This window comes from Antennarius striatus, chromosome 24 (assembly GCF_040054535.1).
Source record: "Antennarius striatus isolate MH-2024 chromosome 24, ASM4005453v1, whole genome shotgun sequence".
Taxonomy (NCBI): domain Eukaryota; kingdom Metazoa; phylum Chordata; class Actinopteri; order Lophiiformes; family Antennariidae; genus Antennarius; species Antennarius striatus.
The window spans coordinates 10,375,704-10,395,732 of NC_090799.1; the positions used below are offsets into that span (position 1 = coordinate 10,375,704).

Consider the following 20,029-nt stretch of genomic DNA (forward strand, 5'->3'; position numbering starts at 1 on the left):
AACCTGGACCATTTCACTGTGTGAACCTGGACTGTTTGACCGTTTGAACCTGGTATGTTTCACTGTGTGAACCTGGACCGTTTCACTGTGTGAACCTGGACTGTTCACTGTGTAAATGTCACATCTCGGGTCTAATATTTTGTTTTCTCGCTAACATCTCATATCATTCCAGATCCTGTCTCATCTTCAAGCAGTTCATTCCCTGCACCTGCCGTTTCCCCACACACCTGCAGCCACTCCCCAATCTGTCTCCACTCTACATATGCCGGCTCAGCCTTCTGCTCTCTGCCAGATTGTTTAGTGTTCGCCCTGACTCTCCAGCCTTTGATTCCTGCCTGCTTTTCTGATAGACCCAGCCTGTTTCCCGGACCCTGCCTTTCAACGACCCCTGATCTGATTCGTCTGCCTGGTTTGTAGATTGTTTCGTGCCTGACCCTACCTGATTCCGGACTCTACCATTTGCCTGTCGTTTTTTGGATACTTCTGCCTATCGGACTGATTATTTTGGAACTTGACCCCTGCCTGTATTATTAAACCCTTTTTTGAGACCTTGCCCACCTGATACTCTGTTGTGCTTTTGGGTTCTCCCTGCCAGTCGTGTTCTAGCCGTGACAGTAAACCTGGACTGTTTCACTGTGTGAACCTGGACTGTTTCACTTTGTGAACCTGGACCGTTTCACTTTGTGAACCTGGACAGGTGTAATGGGTCAGAGGTAGGACCCTCGTACAGCACAGACTGAGACCAGATCAGGAATAGTCCAACAGTTTATTCTGAAGCTTCGTACAGAGTGGCAGCAATATTCCAGACAAACAGTCTCAGTAAACAGGAATCCAGGTGACAGGTAGCAGACAGGGAACGAACAGGCAGAGTAGTCAAGGACAGAAGGCTGGTCAGGTTACCGGGGCAGAGACGAGGAAGACGGGTTGAAGACAGGCAGGGTCGTAACCGGGGAAGCAGTCCGGAGATCAACGCGAGAGAGCTATGCATGACACAAAGACAATCTGGCAGAGACTGAGAGGAAAGGGAGGGTATATGTACTGAACAGACAGGTGATGATCAGGTGAGGAAACACAGGTGAAGGCAGTTGCACTGGTGAGGTGGGAGTGGAAGGCAGGTAGAGCTGGGCGGATGAGGGGAAAACCAGGAGATGATTGTGACAGGACCCCCCCCCCCCTTCAATGGACGGCTCCAGACGTCCCAGACTGAACTGGGAGGGAGGGGGGAGGCCGGAGGGGGGCTAAAACTCCTCTGAGACAGCAGGGTCCACATCTTCGTCTGCAGAAGAGGAAGATGAGCCGGAGGAAGTGTCCACATCCGAGCCACCATCTTCCGGTGGGTCGGCAGGCCCATCAGCAGCAGGTCCCCCAGGGGACGGGATGGAGGACGGAGCAGGCTGGTCCGGATACAGGCGGTGAAAGTCTGCGATGAGCCGAGGATCCACGATGAACCGGGCCGGAACCCAGGAACGATCCACCGGACCGTAACCTTCCCAGTCCACCAGATACTACATACCACGTCCACGGCGGCGAGAGCGCAAGAGGCGCCTGACAGCACACACAGGACCACCATCGACAAGCTGAGGAGGAGGAGGGGGTGGTGTAGGGGGAACAAGAGGACTCACCCGGACAGGCTTGATCTTGGAGACGTGGAATGTCGGGTGGATCTTCATGGACCCTGGGAGCTGCAGGCGGACCGCTTCCGGGTTAATGATGCGAGAGATGGGGAAGGGCCCCGGACAAGGGCGACGGACAAAGGCTTGAGCCGACGGGCAGGCAGCTTCCCTCTCTTGGTTAGCAAAGAGCGGCGGCTGATACCCATAGGCACACTGGAAGGGGGAAAGGCCCGTGGAGGAGCAGGTGAGGGTGTTGTGGGCATATTCCACCCAGATGAGTTGCTCCGACCAGGAAGCAGGATTGTCAGCAGTGAGGCAGCGAAGCGTGGTTTCCAGGTCCTGGTTAGCTCTCTCAGTCTGCCCGTTGGACTGGGGGTGAAAACCAGAGGTGAGGCTGACTGAGGACCCCAGCAGACTGCAAAACTCCTTCCAGAAGATGGACGTGAACTGGGGTCGGAGACGATGTCGGTGGGCAGACCATGGAGCCGAAAGATGTGTCGGAGGACCAGACTGGCAGTCTCTTTGGCAGAAGGAAGCTTGGGAAGGGGAATGAAGTGTGCCATCTTGCTGAACCGGTCTACCACTGTGAGGATGGCAGTGTGACCCCGGGAGGGGGGTAGACCGGTAACAAAGTCCAGGGAAATGTGTGACCAAGGGCGATGAGGGACAGGCAGGGGGTGCAGGAGGCCGGCTGGTGGGTGACAAGGGGTCTTATTCTGGTTGCAAACAGGACACGCGTTGACGTAGCCACGGACATCCTCCTCCAGCGAAGGCCACCAAAAGCGTTGCTGCAGGACATCACAGGTGGGCTGAATGCCTGGATGACAGGTGAACCGGGAGGCGTGCCCCCACTGGAGCACATCGGAACGGAGACTAGCCGGAACAAACAGGCGGTCAGGAGGACAGGAACTAGGACCGGGCTGATCCTCAGCGGCTGCCCGCACCCTCTCCTCGATCTCCCAGGTGACGCAAGCGACGAGGCGGGAGGCTGGAATAATGGTGGAGGGTTCAGGTCTTTCATCCGGGCTCTCAGGAAACCGGCGTCAGAGTGCATCTGGCTTGGTGTTACGGGAGCCCGGCTGATAGGACAGCGTGAAATTAAACCTGTCAAAGAACAGTGACCAGCGGGCTTGTCTTGAGTTCAGTCTCCTGGCAGAGCGAATATACTCCAGATTGCGGTGATCAGTCCACACAATGAATGGCACCTCGGCCCCCTCTAGCCAATGGCGCCATTCCTCCAAGGCCGCCTTTACCGCCAGAAGCTCCCTGTTACCAATGTCATAATTCGGGAAAAGATCAGGATGTCATCCAGATACACAAAGACGTACTTATTCAGCACGTCTCGGAGCACATCGTTCACCAGGGCTTGGAAAACTGCAGGGGCATTCGTCAAACCGAAGGGCATCACAAGATACTCGTAATGCCCTGTCGGGGTGTTGAAGGCAGTCATCCACTCATCTCCCTCCCGGATGCGAACCAGATGATAAGCATTCCTCAGATCGAGTTTTGAGAACACCGTCGCCCCCTGGAGCAGTTCAAAAGCCGTGGAGAGGAGCGGGAGGGGGTAGCGGTTCTTAAGTCCACGATAGTCTATGCAGGGGCGCAGTGTCTTATCCTTCTTTTCCATGAAAAAAAATCCTGCACCAGCAGGTGAAGAAGAGGGGCGGATGATCCCTGCCGCCAAGGAGTCTCTAATGTATACCTCCATGGCTTTTCTCTCAGGGACAGGGAGAGAGTATAAACGTCCCTTGGGAGGAGATGTGCCAGGTAGCAAGTCAATCGCACAGTCATAAGGGCGGTGTGGCGGCAGTGAGGTTGTTAAACACCTCTTTCAGGTCATGGTACACAGCAGGAACCCCAGTGAGGTCTGGAGCAGGAGTAGAAGCAGGAGCAGGAGCAGAAGAAGCTGACGACGCCCCGAGACAGGTCCAGGTTCAGTCACTGGCTTAAAGGTCATAAATTCACGGTCTGGACTGACAACAACCCATTGACTCACGTCCTCACAAAACCACGGCTGGACTGTTGTGAACAACGTTGGGTGGCCAGACTGGCGAACTATGACTTTGATATCAAATATGTTCCAGGCCCACAGAATGTGGTGGCTGATGCCTGGAGTCGTGTGCCATTTGTCAAAAATAATGTTGGCGACAGACTCCTTACCGAACCGTACGCAGATCTTCTCTTTGGAGTTTGTGATGTGTCGAGTGTTTCTGTTCTGAATGCCTTCCGATCATCCAGTGGTCATGAGGAACTATCTCCTGGAGCAGCTGGAGGACGGGATTCTCTCTCGTGTTTTATTTTATGTTGAGAGATGTCGGAGGCCATCCAGACGTGAAAGGTTTAAAGACCCTGTTTCTGTCTGGAGATACTTGAAACACTGGGAGAGACTGACTGTACGCGATTGTGTCCTGTACAGAATTTCAAGAGATCAAAGATCAAAAGCTAAGCGTCTCCAATCTGTTGTTCCTGATTCACTCAGGGCTGAAGTTCTGCAAGGGGTTCATGATGGTGCGGGACATCAGGCCCTGTCCAGAAGCCTGCGTCTGGCTAGACAGAGGTTTTTCTGGCCCAACCTTGACGTGAGGGATTATGTCCGCCAGTGTCAGCGATGCATTGTAAGCAAGACTGTTGAGCCGGAGGGGCGCGCTCCTCTGAAGAGCATAACGTCGACTAGGCCTCTGGAGCTCGTGTGTGTTTATGTACAAGCATGTGCTGCGTTAATTTGGCCGCACGTGTTGCGCAGCAGCGTTACGTGTTGATTATTGTTATGGCAAGTTGTAGTATTTAAAATTATTACAGAAAGTACTGCATAGAGGTAGATATATGACCTTTGTTTATTATTATTAATCAAACGCGTTGCTTTTAATTCAAGAAAATTATAAGCATCAAATGAGAGATAAAGAATGGAAATTAAGTTACTTGAGGGAAATAGTAATAATGTTCTGTCTGTTCCCACATTTTAAATAAAGGTTAAAAAATACAAACAATGTAGAATCAATCAGAAACGTTCAATCAGTTGAATCTGAAGCCATAAATAAGATAATCAATACCTGTTGGGTTGGTTTCAGGCGTTGAACTTTGGTACCAGACGATCGGACCCCCCCACCTTATAACCAGGTCAGGGACAAGCAGACACCGCCCACCTGCTACCATATATGGTCGTTGCCACTTCTTGCCAGGATGAATATTTACCCCAGAACTCTGTGCCAGCCTTAAAGTAAACACCCCCCCCCACTGTGAACCTGAGGCTATTTGGGATTTTCCAGGAGGTGTTTAAGGTTACACAACTCTGTCCCGTCTGGATTAGTCGGAGTGTTTCCTCACTGTTTACTCGTTGTTTACATGTTGTGACCTCTCCTAGACACGTCCACACCTCCACAGGTACATCATCAGGACCGACTGCCTTTCCTCTCTTATTATTATTATAATGATAATGTTGTATTTTTTAAACACACACCAGAACTCATGATTCTATCAGTCACAGTTTATTTTTTATGTTTCATTAATGCTCTTTACAGCAGACATAGACATGCTGGCGGTGGTTAGAGCCTCATCAGGGTAACTCTCTGCTGCCCCCAAGTGGTGATGGTTAGCATTACACAGGTCAAAGGTTAACCGATCCAGTGTGATTGCAGCTGGACGCAGAGAACATCACAGATCTGGTCTGAGGTCAGCAGGCTGTGGACTGGGGGGGGTCGGGGGGCGTGGTCGTGGGGGTGGAGGGGGGTAGGCGTGGGGGGCTCAGTTGCAGAGGTCGATGTGGCAGCAGCTGGCGAACACTGCGGGGGTGCGGATGAAGCCCTCACACACGGTGTTGTTCATGCACTGACGGAAGGAATGGTCTGGAAACAGGAAGCAGCAGCGATCATGTGATCATGTGGAGAACATACAGAGAACATATAGAGAACATGTGGAGAACATGTGGAGAACATGAGTAGAGCGTGTGTCAGGACTGACTCGGGGGTCCCTTCAGCACAACGGCTCCACACGTGTCCTGGGGGGGGGAGCAGGTCTGGATGGTGATGTTGGTGCAGAGACTCCACCCCTGAGACTGGCAGAAGTTACACTTCAGCGCCCCCCCTGGTGAGCAGACAGACAGACAGACAGACAGTCAGACAGACAGACAGACAGTCAGACTAGATCTATCTATCTATATATATATAAATACGTTAACTAAACACGTTAACTAAACACGTTAAACTAAACATGTTTAACTAAAAAAGTTACACTAAACACGTTTAACTAAACACGTTAAACATGTTATACTAAACACGTTAAACACGTTATACTAAACACGTTATACTAAACACGTTAAACACGTTATACTAAACACGTTATACTAAACACGTTAAACATGTTATACTAAACATGTTAAACACGTTATACTAAACACGTTAAACACGTTATACTAAACACGTTATACTAAACACGTTAAACACGTTATACTAAACACGTTATACTAAACACGTTAAACATGTTATACTAAACATGTTAAACACGTTATACTAAACACGTTAAACACGTTATACTAAACATGTTAAACACGTTATACTAAACACTTTAAACACATTATACTAAACACGTTATACTAAACACGTTAAACACTTTATACTAAACACGTTAAACACGTTAAACCAAACACTTTGAACACATTACACGTTAACTCTTTCCTGTCGTACCTCCATGGAGGCTCAGCAGCAGGACGACGGCGAACGCAGCAAACTTCATTTTATCTGTTGGAGCAGAAACACATGAAGAACGTCTCAGTTCATTCATTTTCCTCCTGGGGGGGGGCAAACAGGGTCAGCTCTCAATCACAGAAAAATCTCTGTTCCAGTCAATCAGGATTAATCTGTTGTTATTATTAATATAAATATTATTATTATTATTAACCTGTTATTATTATTATTATTATTATTATTATTATCATTAATCTGTTATTAATAATAATACTACTACTACTAATAATAATCTGTTATTATTATTATTAATACGTTGTTATTATTGTTATTATTATTATTATTACTAATAATACGTTGTTATTATTATTATTATTATTATTATTATTATTATTAATCTGTTATTATACAGGAAACAGAAGCAGGACTTGTTTGTCAGCAGCAGAAACAGAAACTCATTGTCTTCAAAGACCCTAAATCTCATGTTTATTAACGTCTTACGTTTTATGTTAATCTAACATGTTAAATGAATGTAACGTGTTAAATGAATGTAACGTGTTAAATGAATGTAACGTGTTAAATGAATGTAACGCGTTACCTGTTCAGTCCGTTCCTCAGCGCGGCTCCAACTCCTCCTGTAGAAGCAGACTATCGTAGTCGTCCAGCCGCTGGGGCAACACGTCAACACGCCACAACTGGTTGCTTCATCACGGACCTCCCATTGGCCCCGCCCACAGAGAGGACATGTGATCAGAGCGGGGGATGGTCAGTGTTTCCTCACAAACGGTCAGTGATGGCAGGCGTCCACTCTGAGGTCGTTTAACGTGTTTGAGGTCAGGGGTCAGGGGTCAGGGGTCTGGAAGGTGCCCTGAGTTGTGCTCCTTTACTCAACATCTGATTGGCCACCCTTTTTTAAAAAATATTTTTTTGATGACAGCCCAACTTGGTGAGATGAGGAAATTAAAAAAGACAAAATGCCTTTATTCCCCACCAGAGGGCGCTATCTGTGGAAAAGTAACTGAATGAATCAATACTGAATGCACTGGTGTGGAGGAAACTAGAAGGACGAGACATCCAAAGAGATTTATTAGAACATTGATCTTTATGCAGTTACCAGACATTCAGTCACTGTTGTTTCAGTAAAGGATCATGACTGCTGAAGGGGCTGAAACAGGAGGAACTTCAACACATCATTATTTCATCAGGACTGTTTCCTGGGGCCATGGGGGTGTTGGGCCCCCCAGCTCAGTTGCAGCGGTCAGAGGTACACATCCTGACGGTACACTTCATGAAGGACTTGAAGAAAGTCGCCTCGTATTCGTGCATGCACCTCCGGAAGTAGTGGAAACCTGAAAGGAGAAGAAACGGTGAGAAACACGCCTGAACAGAAGCACGAGTCAGGCAGCAGAAACAAAACTGAATAATCACACAGACGTTAATCCAGGTGTGGAGAGAAATTAGCTAATCTGGCTAATTCTATGATAATCCTGCTGGATTCCTTTATTCTGAGTTTGTTCTTCAGGAAGCAGTGATAACAGAAGTTTGTTCTGGAGGAACAGTTTGATGGATTTATTCTAACATGATGAAGGTCTGGAGGACGGGTCCTGGGGGGGCACAGGGGCCGTTACTCACTGGGCTTTGAACAGTAAACCGCTCCGCAGACCTCATCCTGACCGCTGCAGGTCTCTGGTTGGTTGTTGCACGTTCCCCCAACGGCGATCGGAACGCAGCGATTACAGGTCAGGGCCTCTGGGGGAGACACACACACACACACACACACAGGCGATCAGGCTGGAGAGTCATTATGGGTTCTGGTTCTGGTGGTGGTGGTGGTTGTGGTGGTGGTTGTGGACTCACCGCTGCCGATCACGAGCACCAGGAGGACGGTGGTGAGCTGCAGGGCGTTCATCGTCGTCTGAACAGCTGGTTCCGTCTGAGACTCTGAAACAGGATCAGAAACACGACTCACGCTTTCGTTCTGGATTTGATCCGCTGTCTGTTCCCACATTTTAAATAAAGGTTAAAAAAATACAAACAATGTAGAATCAATCAGAAACGTTCAATCAGTTGAATCTGAAGCCATAAATAAAATAATCAATACCTGTTGGGTTGGTTTCAGGCGTTGAACTTTGGTACCAGACGATCGGACCCCCCCACCTTATAACCAGGTCAGGGACAAGCAGACACCGCCCACCTGCTACCATATATGGTCGTTGCCACTTCTTGCCAGGATGAATATTTACCCCAGAACTCTTTGCCAGCCTTAAAGTAAATACCCCCCCCCCCCCCCCCCACTGTGAACCTGAGGCTATTTGGGATTTTCCAGGGGGTGTTTAAGGTTAGACAACTCTGTCCCGTCTGGATTAGTCGGAGTGTTTCCTCACTGTTTACTCGTTGTTAACTGTCTCAGTCAGGTTAACATCAAGGTGAATGAAGTCAATATCGAACGGGTTGCTGAATTCAAAATGCTAGGAGTGATTATGGATGAGACGCTAAACTGGAAACCTCATGTGAACCAGAAGTGTGTCCATTACTCTGGAGAACTCAAAAACCATTACATCAGAGGAAGCTTTATATAATACAGAGTGCCTTCTTCTTCTTCTCCTCTGGGCTTTTCCCTTCAGGGTCTCCACAGCCAATCAGTGTCCTCCATCTAACCCTGTCTTCTCATCCTCTTCTCTCACACCAACTACCTTCATGTCCTCTTTCACTACATCCATAAACCTCCTCTTTGGTCTTCCTCTAGGCCTCCTGCCTGGCAGTTCAGAACTCAGCATCCTTCTACCAATATATTCACTATCTCTCCTCTGGACATGTCCAAACCATCTCAGTCTGGCCTCTCTGACTTTATCTCAGGAACCTCTAACATGTGCTGTCCCTCTGATGGACTCATTCCTGATCCTATCCATCCTGGTCACTCCCAGAGAGAACCTCAGCATCTTCATCTCTGCTACCTCCAGCTCTGTCTCCTGTCTTTTCTTCAGGGACACTGTCTCTAGACCAAACAACATCGCTGGTCTCACCACAGTTTTGTACACCTTTCCTTTCATTTTAGCTGAAACTCTTCTATCACACATCACACCTGACACTTTCCTCCACCCGTTCCATCCTGCCTGGACACGCTTCTTCACCTCTTTTCCACACTCTCCATTGCTCTGGACTGTTGACCCTAAGTACTTCAAATCCTCCACCTTCTTGATCTCTTCTCCCTGTAACCTCACTCTTCCACTTGGGTCCCTCTCATTCACACACATGTTCTCTGTCTTACTGCGGCTAACCTTCATTCCTCTCCTTTCCAGGACAAACCTCCACCTCTCTAGCTTCTCCTCCACCTGTTCCCTGCTCTCACTGCAGATCACAATGTCATCTGCAAACATCATAGTCCATGGAGATTCCTGTCTAACCTCGTCTGTCAGCCTGTCCAACAGTCACCTCTTCTAGTCTTTGTTCTCTCTCATTTTCCACATTCATCAACTCTTCAAAGTACTCTTTCCATCTTCCCATCACACTACTGGCACCTGTCAATAGACTTCCATCCCTATCCTTAATCACCCTAACCTGCTACACGTCCTTCCCATCTCTGTCTCTCTGTCTTGCCAACCGGTATAGATCAGTCTCTCCCTCCTTACTGTCCAACCTAGCATACAAGTCATCATAAGCTTCTTGTTTGGCCTTTGCTACCTCTACCTTCACCTTACGCTGCATCTCCCTGTACTCCTGTCTACTCTCCTCAGTCCTCTCAGTGTCCCACTTCCTCTTAGCTAACCTCTTTCTCTGTATACACTCCTGTTCCTCCTCATTCCACCACCAAGTCTCCTTATCTACTTTCCTTCCAGATGACACACCAAGTACTCTCCTACCTGTCTCCCTGATCACATTAGCTGTAGTTGTCCAGTCATCTGGAAGCACCTCCTGACCACCCAGAGCCTGTCTTAACTCCTTCCTAAAAGTCATGCAACACTCTTCCTTTTTCAGCTTCCACCATTTCGTCTTCTGCTCTGTCTTTGTCCTCTTCATCTTCCTCACCACCAGAGTCATCCTACACACCACCATCCTATGCTGTTTGGCTACACTCTCACCTACCACTACTTTACAGTCACTGATCTCCTTCAGGTTACACCGTCTACACCAGATGTAGTCTACCTGTGTGCTCCTACCGCCACTCTTATAGGTCACCCTATGTTCCTGCCTCTTCTGGAAGAAAGTATTCACTACAGCCATTTCCATCCTTTTTGCAAAGTCAATCTACACCATGATAGAACAACTTGAACAACTGTCCACCTGGTCTCCTGGACATACAGTATGTCTACCTTCCTCCTCTGCATCATGTCAACCAACTCTCTACCTTTTCCTGTCATAGTTCCAACATTCAACGTCCCTACTCTCAGTCCTATACTCTTGGTGTTCCTCTTCTCTCTCTTCCTACGAACACACTTTCCTCCTCTCCTTCTTCGACCAACAGTAATCCAATTTCCACCGGCGTCCTGTAGGTCAACAGCACCGATGGCGGTCGTTGTTAACCCGGGCCTCGACCGATCCGGTATGGAAGTCATAGGTTTGATTCGCATCTTTGATTTGGCAAAAGTTGTACACCAGATGCCCTTCCTGACACAACCCTCTGTATTTATCCGGGCTTGGGACCGGCACAATAAGACACTGGCTTGTGTCCTCTTGCGGCTACATTACATGTAGTGCATTAGTCCTGCCCTGTCTGAACTTCTGTGCTGAAGTTTGGGGAAACACTCATAAAAGTGGTTTACAACCTTTATTTCTGATCCAGAAAAGAGCCTTAAGAATTATTCCCAAAGAACATTATAGAGCTCACACAAATCAACTATTTGTTAAATCTAAACTACTGAAAATACAGTACATGACATCATCAGCTATAAAACTGTACAACTCATGTATAAAGCTGCCAATAATAGTTTACCACAAACCATACAATCACAGATTCAGATTAACGAATCCAGCTACCAACTGAGAGGAAACAACATTTTTACACAAGAAAGCAAGAACTACACTAAAAACATTTTCGTTATATTTTACTGGTGTCAAACTCTGGAACAAACTGGACAACAAATAGGAGTCCAGGAACTTTATCTGCCCTTAAAAGAACTTTAATAAACTTGACTTTGCAAGGTTATATCTCAGACACAAATAATGGTTAATATCTAAGACTGATATGGATTATTAAACTACTTTGTCACGTCCAGAGAAAAATATCAGTGTGACCTTAGTGCAGCAAACGAGAAGGTGAACTGATAGACGTGTGCAAACTCGCACGTCTACATTGAACCAAAAATGTAGTAAAATCAGATAATTTAAATGTGATAATGTATAGATGTGGTTGATGATGTGGTTATGTTGGGGTTAGCCCAATGTCTTCTACCCGTCAAGCCTTTGCTTTCTTTTCGGATGTTGTTGATGTTCAAACACTGATGAAGGTGAAGTCTGTGCAACAACACGTCTGGAAAGAAACAAGGTGACTAAATCAGAATCTGGACGTCACTATTTATTCACCATCTGTTTATTGTTTACACTGATTTACATGTCATCACCATTTTATCACCATTACATCACACAGAAGAGTAAAGCATGTACAGATCAATATGTATCAATAGACCAGCATGGAATCATCAAATCATTGTTCACGGTCACCATGACGACGGCTACAGTACAAAGATTCATAGATCAGATTGGCTGTAATCGATCGGCAGCGTGGAGAAGAAACTGTTCCTACAGACCATTAATGATGATGTCACAGAGCCAGACACCTCCACAGCCAATCAGACGGAGACTTTCACCTGACGTGTTTACAGGTGTCATCTGTAAATAAACACGCGTGTGATTCAGAGCAAACGTGTGGAACATGTTCTACAACAGGACGTCCCGTCTTGGTACCTGATTGGCTGAATCTAGAAGAGTATTAGAGTTCAGATTATTATAGTTTAGATTATTATAGTTCAGATTATTATAGTTTATATTATTAGAGTTCAGATTATTATAGTTTAGATTATTAGAGTTCAGATTATTATAGTTTATATTATTAGAGTTCAGATTATTATAGTTTAAATTATTAGAGTTCAGATTATTATAGTTTAGATTATTAGAGTTCAGATTATTATAGTTTAGATTATTGTAGTCTAGATGATCAGAGTTCAGATGATTGTAATTTGAGGACAGATTCACATTTTCCAGCTCTTACTTTTGGCTTTCATGTTTGAGGTTTCATTTTCTCCATCCTGTGATCGTCCATTACAGCTGAGCTGCGTTCAACATGCCGGTTTGGACGGGTGGATAGGGGTTCAGGGGTTGGGGGGAGGGGGTCAACACCGGTGTGTTTGTTGCCCCACATGTTCTGCCAACATGCTATCAAACACGTGTTGGTTGAACGCAGCTGCTTTAATCTATGCTGAACGGCCACACGGCACTTTGATGGCGCATCACATGACCACCAGGAATAAACTTAGGCACAAACATGCACACACACACACACACACACACACGTACATATTGCTGTTGTCAGAGAAAACATTTGTGTAGACGTGGTGTTTGACCCCCCCCTGCTGGGGGTCATTTTGTTCTTTTTAGGGAAATAAAAATAAAAACTGAACGTCGACGTTAATCGGAGAATAAAATCACCAACGACCACCAAGAACACGGCTAACGGATGTTCAACACGCCAATGACAACAGAGGGATTCTGATCACATGTACTGGGTCCACACACACACACACACACACACACACACACACACACACACACACACACACACACACACACACCACAACAGGTAGTTTTTTTTTTCCTTCCTGCTTCAGTCAAACTGAAATCCTCGTCTTTTGGTTCCTTTCAGTCACATCAGACCCGTTTCCATGACGACACTAACACCCCACCGACACCTGGAGGTCGTCTGGAGTCTGGCGGAACCTGTGGACACAGACCCCGACCTCGAAGGAACTGAAGGTCTGACCTGTTCCCTCCTAAAGTGCCCGAACCCCAAAACCTCTAAAGAACCGTCAGGACACTGATCGATCAATCAATCATTAATCAATCAATCATCAATCACGTCCACAGGGGATAGAACAGGAGTTCCTTCAGGGCTTCAGACAAACGGAGGGACTTTAAACGTGAAGACGCGTCGCAGTGATGCAGATCAGTTCTCCTCCAATCAGCTGCTGGCATTGGTGTTTGTCAACAATAGTGAACAAGTTAGTAAATAAAGCGTGGATCAGCTGATTGGACGACACGGAGACGCGTCTCCATGACGTCTGGTGATGGAGAGAAAACCACACTATGTACAAAAGATAAAAAAATAAACTCATATAAACTTCTTAAAAAAAGCAGGAAGAGAAGCTCACAGACTGGGCTCTGATTGGTCCATCTGAGACAGGAAGCTCCTCCCACACACAGACACAATAAAAGATCAATTTGGTGACAAAAACTAAGAAATATCATCAATAAACGTCTTTACGCACTAATTTAACACCAGCGGTTCAGGATCAAAGAGAATCTGGTCTCCCATTGGACCAAACCTGATCAGGTGATCAGGTGATCAGGTGATCAGGTGATCGTCAAACGTTTGGAGTGAATTAATTAACTGACAATAAACCAACGAACTGACCAGAGACTTCCTGCTGCAGAAGACACGTTACCATGGCAACAGTATTGACAGAACTCACAGGGGCATTGTGGGACAAAACGTGTTGGGAGTCTGGAAGGAAGAAGAACCGTCTGCTGTGGGCAGGAGGATTCTGGGTAATGGCAGTGATCACATGGCTACAGAGGAACGAGGACCACGTCCACCAGGGGGCGTGGCCTTCAGCACACGGGACACACACACAGAGCCAGGAGGGCGGGGTCTGAGACCCGGACCAGGACCGGGATCAGAACCAGGACCTGGACCCTCTCATTACAGCATTTCATGGATTGTCAGCATCTGGTACCAAGAGTTCACCTGAGACGTTCACACACACACACACACACACACACACACACACACACAGGTGGGCGTGTCTGTCCACCTGGTCCAGCTCCACATGGGGACACGTTTACATGCAGGGGGGGGGGGGTCCAGGAGGTTGTTTATGCACAGGGGCATGATGGGAGTTTTTTTCAATGCACTGCTGACGCTGCTCACACGCCTGACGGGGTCATATGGAGGTGAGAACAGGAAGGAAGCAGGGCCTCGGGGGGGTCTCTGGGGGGTCACTGGGGGTCACTGGGGGTCACTGGGGGGTCTCTGGGGGTCTGCACCAGGATGCACTGACTAAAGACGGCGGGTTGGGGGGTTGGGGTTCTAACTGGAGGACACACTGGGGGGCCAGGGGGGTCTAGGTGAAGACCAGGTGCTGCTGGTCCAGCAGCGTCTTGGTGAAGCTGTTGATTGGCCCGATGGCGCTGAGGGACATGGCGTTTTCCCGCCCCCACAGCAAGTTGGGCCCAAACACCACGGCCAGGTTACTGTTGGTCATCTTGTTCACCTCACTGTTAGCTGAGACCTACACACACACACACACACACACACACGCTGTCAGGAGTACTCTAGGAGGTCATGAGTCGGGGGTAGGGGTCGGGGGTCAGCAGTACCTGTGCCAGGAAGGTGATCAGGTATCTCAGGGATTTGTAGTTTTCCTCGGGCAGCGACTCCAGCAGCGTCGTCATGACGACCACCTGGTTGTCACTGGAGACAGCTGCAGCACACACACCTTAGTGAAGCAGCGCTGTGTGTGTGTGTGTGTGTGTGTGTGTGTGTGTGTGTGTGTGTGTGGTCCGCCTACAGGAGAAGTTGACGATGTCGTTGTAGAGCTGGTAGGTCAGCAGAGGCTCCGGCAGCTCCCTCAGGAAGGTCTTCAGGATCACCGCCGCCAGGTGGACGTCCTCCATCTCCCTGAAGCTCACCACTGAGCCTACACACACACACACACACACACACACACACACACACACAAAGAAATACAACTTTCACCACCAACAGTGTGATTTAAATTACATGTTGGAACGAGAACAAGCGATACCCCTCCAGACCAGCAGGGGGTGAAAAAGACCGCATCAAACAGGAAACACCCAGAACAAAATGGCCTGGGTGACATTTCACTCATGTGACATTTCACACTTCCTGTGTGGACACAGGAAGTGGACAGGAAGTGGACAGGAAGTGGGTTCTACCTGAGTTGTACTTGAGCTGCACCTCCTTCACCAGAGTCACGTTAGCAGAGCGCCTGAAGATGCCTTCAATCTCCAGCCCTGAGACACACACACACACACACACACACACACACACACACACACACACACACACACACACACACAGTTTGAGTCCCGTCCCAGCTCCTCTCTGCCCTGGCGCTGGTCTCGGGGTGTACCTTGCTCTGACAGGAAGCTGATGGTGTCCCTCATCACCATGGGAACGCAGTCGCCGTCTGGAGATCTCTGTCTGAGCCTGACAGGTGAACACAATCAATCACTGATCGGTCAGGTGGAGTTAACCCTTTCCACGTGTGGTTTTAACACACCACTGGGGGGGGGGTTCAGGTACTCACACTGATAGTGGGATGCCAAACACCTGGTTGGGGAGGGGGGGGCTGCTAGGAGGAGACATGGGGGGCCGGGCTGTCGGCTTCATGGACGCTCGCAACTTCCTGTCGTACCTGAACCAGATGCATTAGTTTAACTATTGAGTGTGTGTGTGTGTGTGTGTGTGTGTGTTTAAATCCGACCCTCTCAGCTGGGGGCCGGGGGGGGGGGGCAGCTCTTACTCTCTGACGCGCTCAGGAATCAGCAGCTGCTCACACTTCACCACGTCCTCCAGCTCGCTCAGGTAGCTCACGTAGTTGATCTTCCTCCCAAACTTAAAACTACAGAGGGAGAAGTCAGACGATACCACTGGTGGCCACTAGGTGTCACTGCAGACACCACAAACCAGTAAAATGACCTATCAATCACATTTTCAGCAGGACTGCTGTGATGTGACTTTTGTCCCAACTTGTTCTATATCTGTAAATAAAAACAATCACGCTTCAGGCGTGTTTCATGCATCAGTAACTGCGTGTTGTGATGATGTCATGCGGAGTCTCAGCTCCACCTGATGAGCGGCTTGAACAGGATCAGCAGCGTCTTGATGAACATGGTGGGGTGGACGATGTACAGCGCCTTGATGTTCTTCTTGTACCTACAAACACACACACACACACACACACTGATCGTCTGCTGTTTCACAGCTCACACCTCTAACCCAGAATACACACCGTGTGGAGCGTGTTCTGTGTGTGTTTGATCTGGTGTTAAACGTGTTAGGGTTGGAGACGAGACGCCGCTGAACTCACTTCCTGTCAAACTCCCTGTAGGCGTCTCCCAACCAGCTGAGGGACGGTTTGTTCTCGCTGGTCAGGCCGTGGTGGAAGTAGATCAGCGTGTAGTCGCTCTCCACGTACTGGTCCAGGGTTCCTTTCAGGTACCTGCAACACCAGAGCAGCTCCGTCACCCCCCAGGAGTCACAGCTTCACCCCACACACACTGTGTCTGCACTGAGAAGTCACTGGTGGGAGTGGCTAATAGTCAGGTGACCCTCAATCCTTACATCAGCAACTTGTGGTGGTCCAGCTGGTGCTGGGGGGGCATCCTGCAGGCGTTAAACACGATCACCTTCCTGCCAAAGTTATCATCACCTGGACACACACACACACACACACACACACTGAAGCCTGAATCCTGTGCGTCCAGCTGAAACATGAACCACAGAGCAGGAGGTGGACTGACCCGCCACCTCAATGATCTGATGCCTGGCGATGTCATAGAAGGGGTGGTCCCACGGCAGGTGGGGGGAGCCGGCCACGAAGCGCTGGGATAGGTCCGTATCTGAAACACACGGTAACACACACAGGCATCACGCAGGACGCCCGTGACATCATCAACACACACAGGCATCACGCAGGACGCCCGTGACATCATCAACACACACAGGCATCACGCAGGACGCCCGTGACATCATCAACACACACAGGCATCACGCAGGACGCCCGTGACATCATCAACACACACAGGCATCACGCAGGACGCCCGTGACATCATCACCATCAGGATGAGTAGAAGCGCCTCGCCCCACCACCCCCCAGCACACCCAGAGCACAGAAGCCCCTCTGTCCAGTACAGAGGACACCCTGTTAGCAGTAACCATGGTAACGGTGTGTTTAGCTGTCAGCAGCACCAGGCGTTTGATGAACACATGTGTGTTAGCGTGTTGGTGTGTTGTATGTGATCCAAAGTCCCTCCGGCTCTGACCCTGAATGATCTCGTTGTCATGGAAACACAGCTGCTCATTTGCATGTGATCTTTTCCTGTAACAACAACTTCAGTAGAATGCGCTGTAGTGTTTCTATTTGTGTGACTATTTGAGTAACGTCTGACTGAGGAACGTCTGACTGTTTCAGTAACGTCTGTTTCAGTAACGTCTGACTGTTCCAGTAACATCTGTTTGAGTAACGTCTGACTGTTTGTGTAACATCTGACTATTTCAGTAACGTCCGACTGTTTCAGTAACGTCTGAGGAACGTCTGACTGTTTCAGTAACGTCTGAGTAACGTCTGTTTCAGTAACGTCCGACTGTTTCAGTAACATCTGACTCTTTCAGTAACGTTTGAGTAACTTCTGACTGTTTGAGTAACATCTGTTTGAGTAACGTCTGACTGTTTCAGTAATGTCTGACTGTTTCAGTAATGTCTGACTGTTTCAGTAATGTCTGTTTGTGTAACATCTGACTGTTTCAGTAACATCTGAGTAACGTCTGACTTTTTCAGTAACATCTGTCTCTTTCAGTAACATCTGAGTAACGTCCGACTGTTTCAGTAACATCTGACTGTTTCAGTAACGTCTGACTGTCATTAATGTCTGACTGCTTCAATAACGCATTTTGACTAACGTCTGACTGCTTCAGTAATGTCTGTTTGAGTAACGTCTGTTTCCGTAACGTCTGACTGTTTAAGTAACGTCTGACTGCTTCAGTAACGTCTGTTTGAGTAACTTGTTTGCCTAACGTCTGTTTCAGTAACGTCTGAGTAACGTCTGTTTCAGTAACGTTTTTTTCATTAACGTCTGACTGTTTCAGTAACGTCTGACTGTTTCGGTAAAGTCTGATTGTGTCAGTAAAGTCTGACTGTTTCAATAACACCAGGCTGTTTCAGTAACGTGAGATTGTTTCAGTAATGTCAGACTGTTTCAGTAACGTCCGATTGTTTCAGTAATGTCCGACGGTTTCATTAACGTCTGTTTCAGTAACATTTTTTTCATTAACGTCTGACTGTTTCAGTAACATGTTTCAGTAAAGTCTTGACTGTTTCAGTTACATGACTTTCAGTAACATGACTGTTACTGAAACAGTAACGTGACTTTCAGTAACATCAGACTGTTTCAGTAACGTCAGACTGTTTCTGTAAAGTCTGACTGTTTCAGTAAAGTCTGACTGTTGCAGTAACTTCTGACTGTTTCAGTAACATCTGACTGTTTCAGTAAAGTCTGACTGTTGCAGTAACGTCTGACTGTTTCAGTAACATCTGACTGTTTCAGTAACGTCTGACTGTTTCAGTAACATCTGACTGTTTCACTAACGTCTGTTTCAGTAAAGTCTGTTTCACTAACGTCTGTTTCAGTAACGTGTGTTTCAGTAATGTCTGTTTCAGTAACGTCTGGTTCAGTAATGTCAGATTGTTTCAGGCCGAAGCAGGAAGCGAAGCGGCGTCAGAGAATCTAGTTTAGTTACCACATCGCCGTCGGCGACCCACATCTGGAAAACAGGAGAAAACCTTCTTGTTAATGTCTCCCTGGAGCTGGTTCAGCAGGACCCCCAGGGGTCTCCAGCAGCCTGGGGGGCCAAACTGATGCCCGACGGCGCTCACCTGATTGGCTGAGGACCGACTCATCATTGGGCCACTGCTGGTCGTCAATGGTGGCCAGCTTCAGCTGCCCCAGCTGAGATGCTGGGTCTTCACCCACGTCCACCAGCAGCTCCGAAGACATCACCAGTGTGGGACAGGTCAGCGTCTCCCACCTGCAGGAGACACGCCGCTGTGACATCACCGCTCTGTGACGTCACTGCTCTGTGACGTCGCCGCTCTGTGACATGACCGCTCTGTGACATCACAGCTGTGTGACATCACAGCTCTGTGACGTCACAGCTGTGTGACGTCACCGCTCTGTGACGTCACCGCTCTGTGACGTCGCCGCTCTGTGACATCACAGCTCTGTGACGTCACAGCTGTGATGTCACAGAGCGGTGACGTCACAGCTGTGTGACGTCACCGCTCTGTGACGTCACCGCTCTGTGACGTCGCCGCTCTGTGACATCACAGCTCTGTGACGTCACAGCTGTGTGACATCACAGCTCTGTGACGTTTCAGTAACGTCTGTTTCAGTAACGTCTGACTGTTTCAGTAACGTCTGACTGTTTCAGTAACGTCTGACTGTTTCAGTAACGTCTGACTGTTTCAGTAACGTCTCACTGTGAACGTCACCGCTCTGTGACGTCACCGCTCTGTGACGTCACCGCTCTGTGACGTCGCCGCTCTGTGACATGACCGCTCTGTGACATCACAGCTGTGTGACATCACAGCTCTGCGACGTTTCAGTAACGTCTGACTGTTTCAGTAACGTCTCACTGTGAACGTCACCGCTCTGTGACATCACCGCTCTGTGATGTCATTGATGGTTTGGTTCCAAATGTTCAGCGAACAGCTCCCCATGTGG

At 48.2% G+C, this 20,029-nt stretch overlaps 1 protein-coding gene across 2 annotated transcripts in view; it reads right to left on the minus strand.

Moving 5' to 3' along the window:
- Window positions 1-11,796: 11,796 nt before the first annotated feature.
- arhgap1 (Rho GTPase activating protein 1) overlaps window positions 11,797-20,029 on the minus strand; it is a 21,645-nt gene continuing 13,412 nt past the window's right edge. The window contains exons 2-14 of one of the 2 annotated variants that reach the window (XM_068309297.1): window positions 19,183-19,334; window positions 19,047-19,070; window positions 17,051-17,149; window positions 16,872-16,959; window positions 16,618-16,749; window positions 16,377-16,463; window positions 16,051-16,149; window positions 15,835-15,942; window positions 15,658-15,734; window positions 15,461-15,538; window positions 15,073-15,201; window positions 14,882-14,985; window positions 11,797-14,793 (exon numbers count right to left, since the gene is read on the minus strand). In XM_068309297.1, the coding sequence (XP_068165398.1) occupies window positions 14,626-14,793; window positions 14,882-14,985; window positions 15,073-15,201; window positions 15,461-15,538; window positions 15,658-15,734; window positions 15,835-15,942; window positions 16,051-16,149; window positions 16,377-16,463; window positions 16,618-16,749; window positions 16,872-16,959; window positions 17,051-17,149; window positions 19,047-19,070; window positions 19,183-19,303 (1,314 nt within the window). In that variant the 5' untranslated portion in view covers window positions 19,304-19,334 and the 3' untranslated portion in view covers window positions 11,797-14,625. The remainder of the gene's footprint in view (window positions 14,794-14,881; window positions 14,986-15,072; window positions 15,202-15,460; window positions 15,539-15,657; window positions 15,735-15,834; window positions 15,943-16,050; window positions 16,150-16,376; window positions 16,464-16,617; window positions 16,750-16,871; window positions 16,960-17,050; window positions 17,150-19,046; window positions 19,071-19,182; window positions 19,335-20,029) is intronic. The other variant, XM_068309298.1, reaches the window with a different exon arrangement.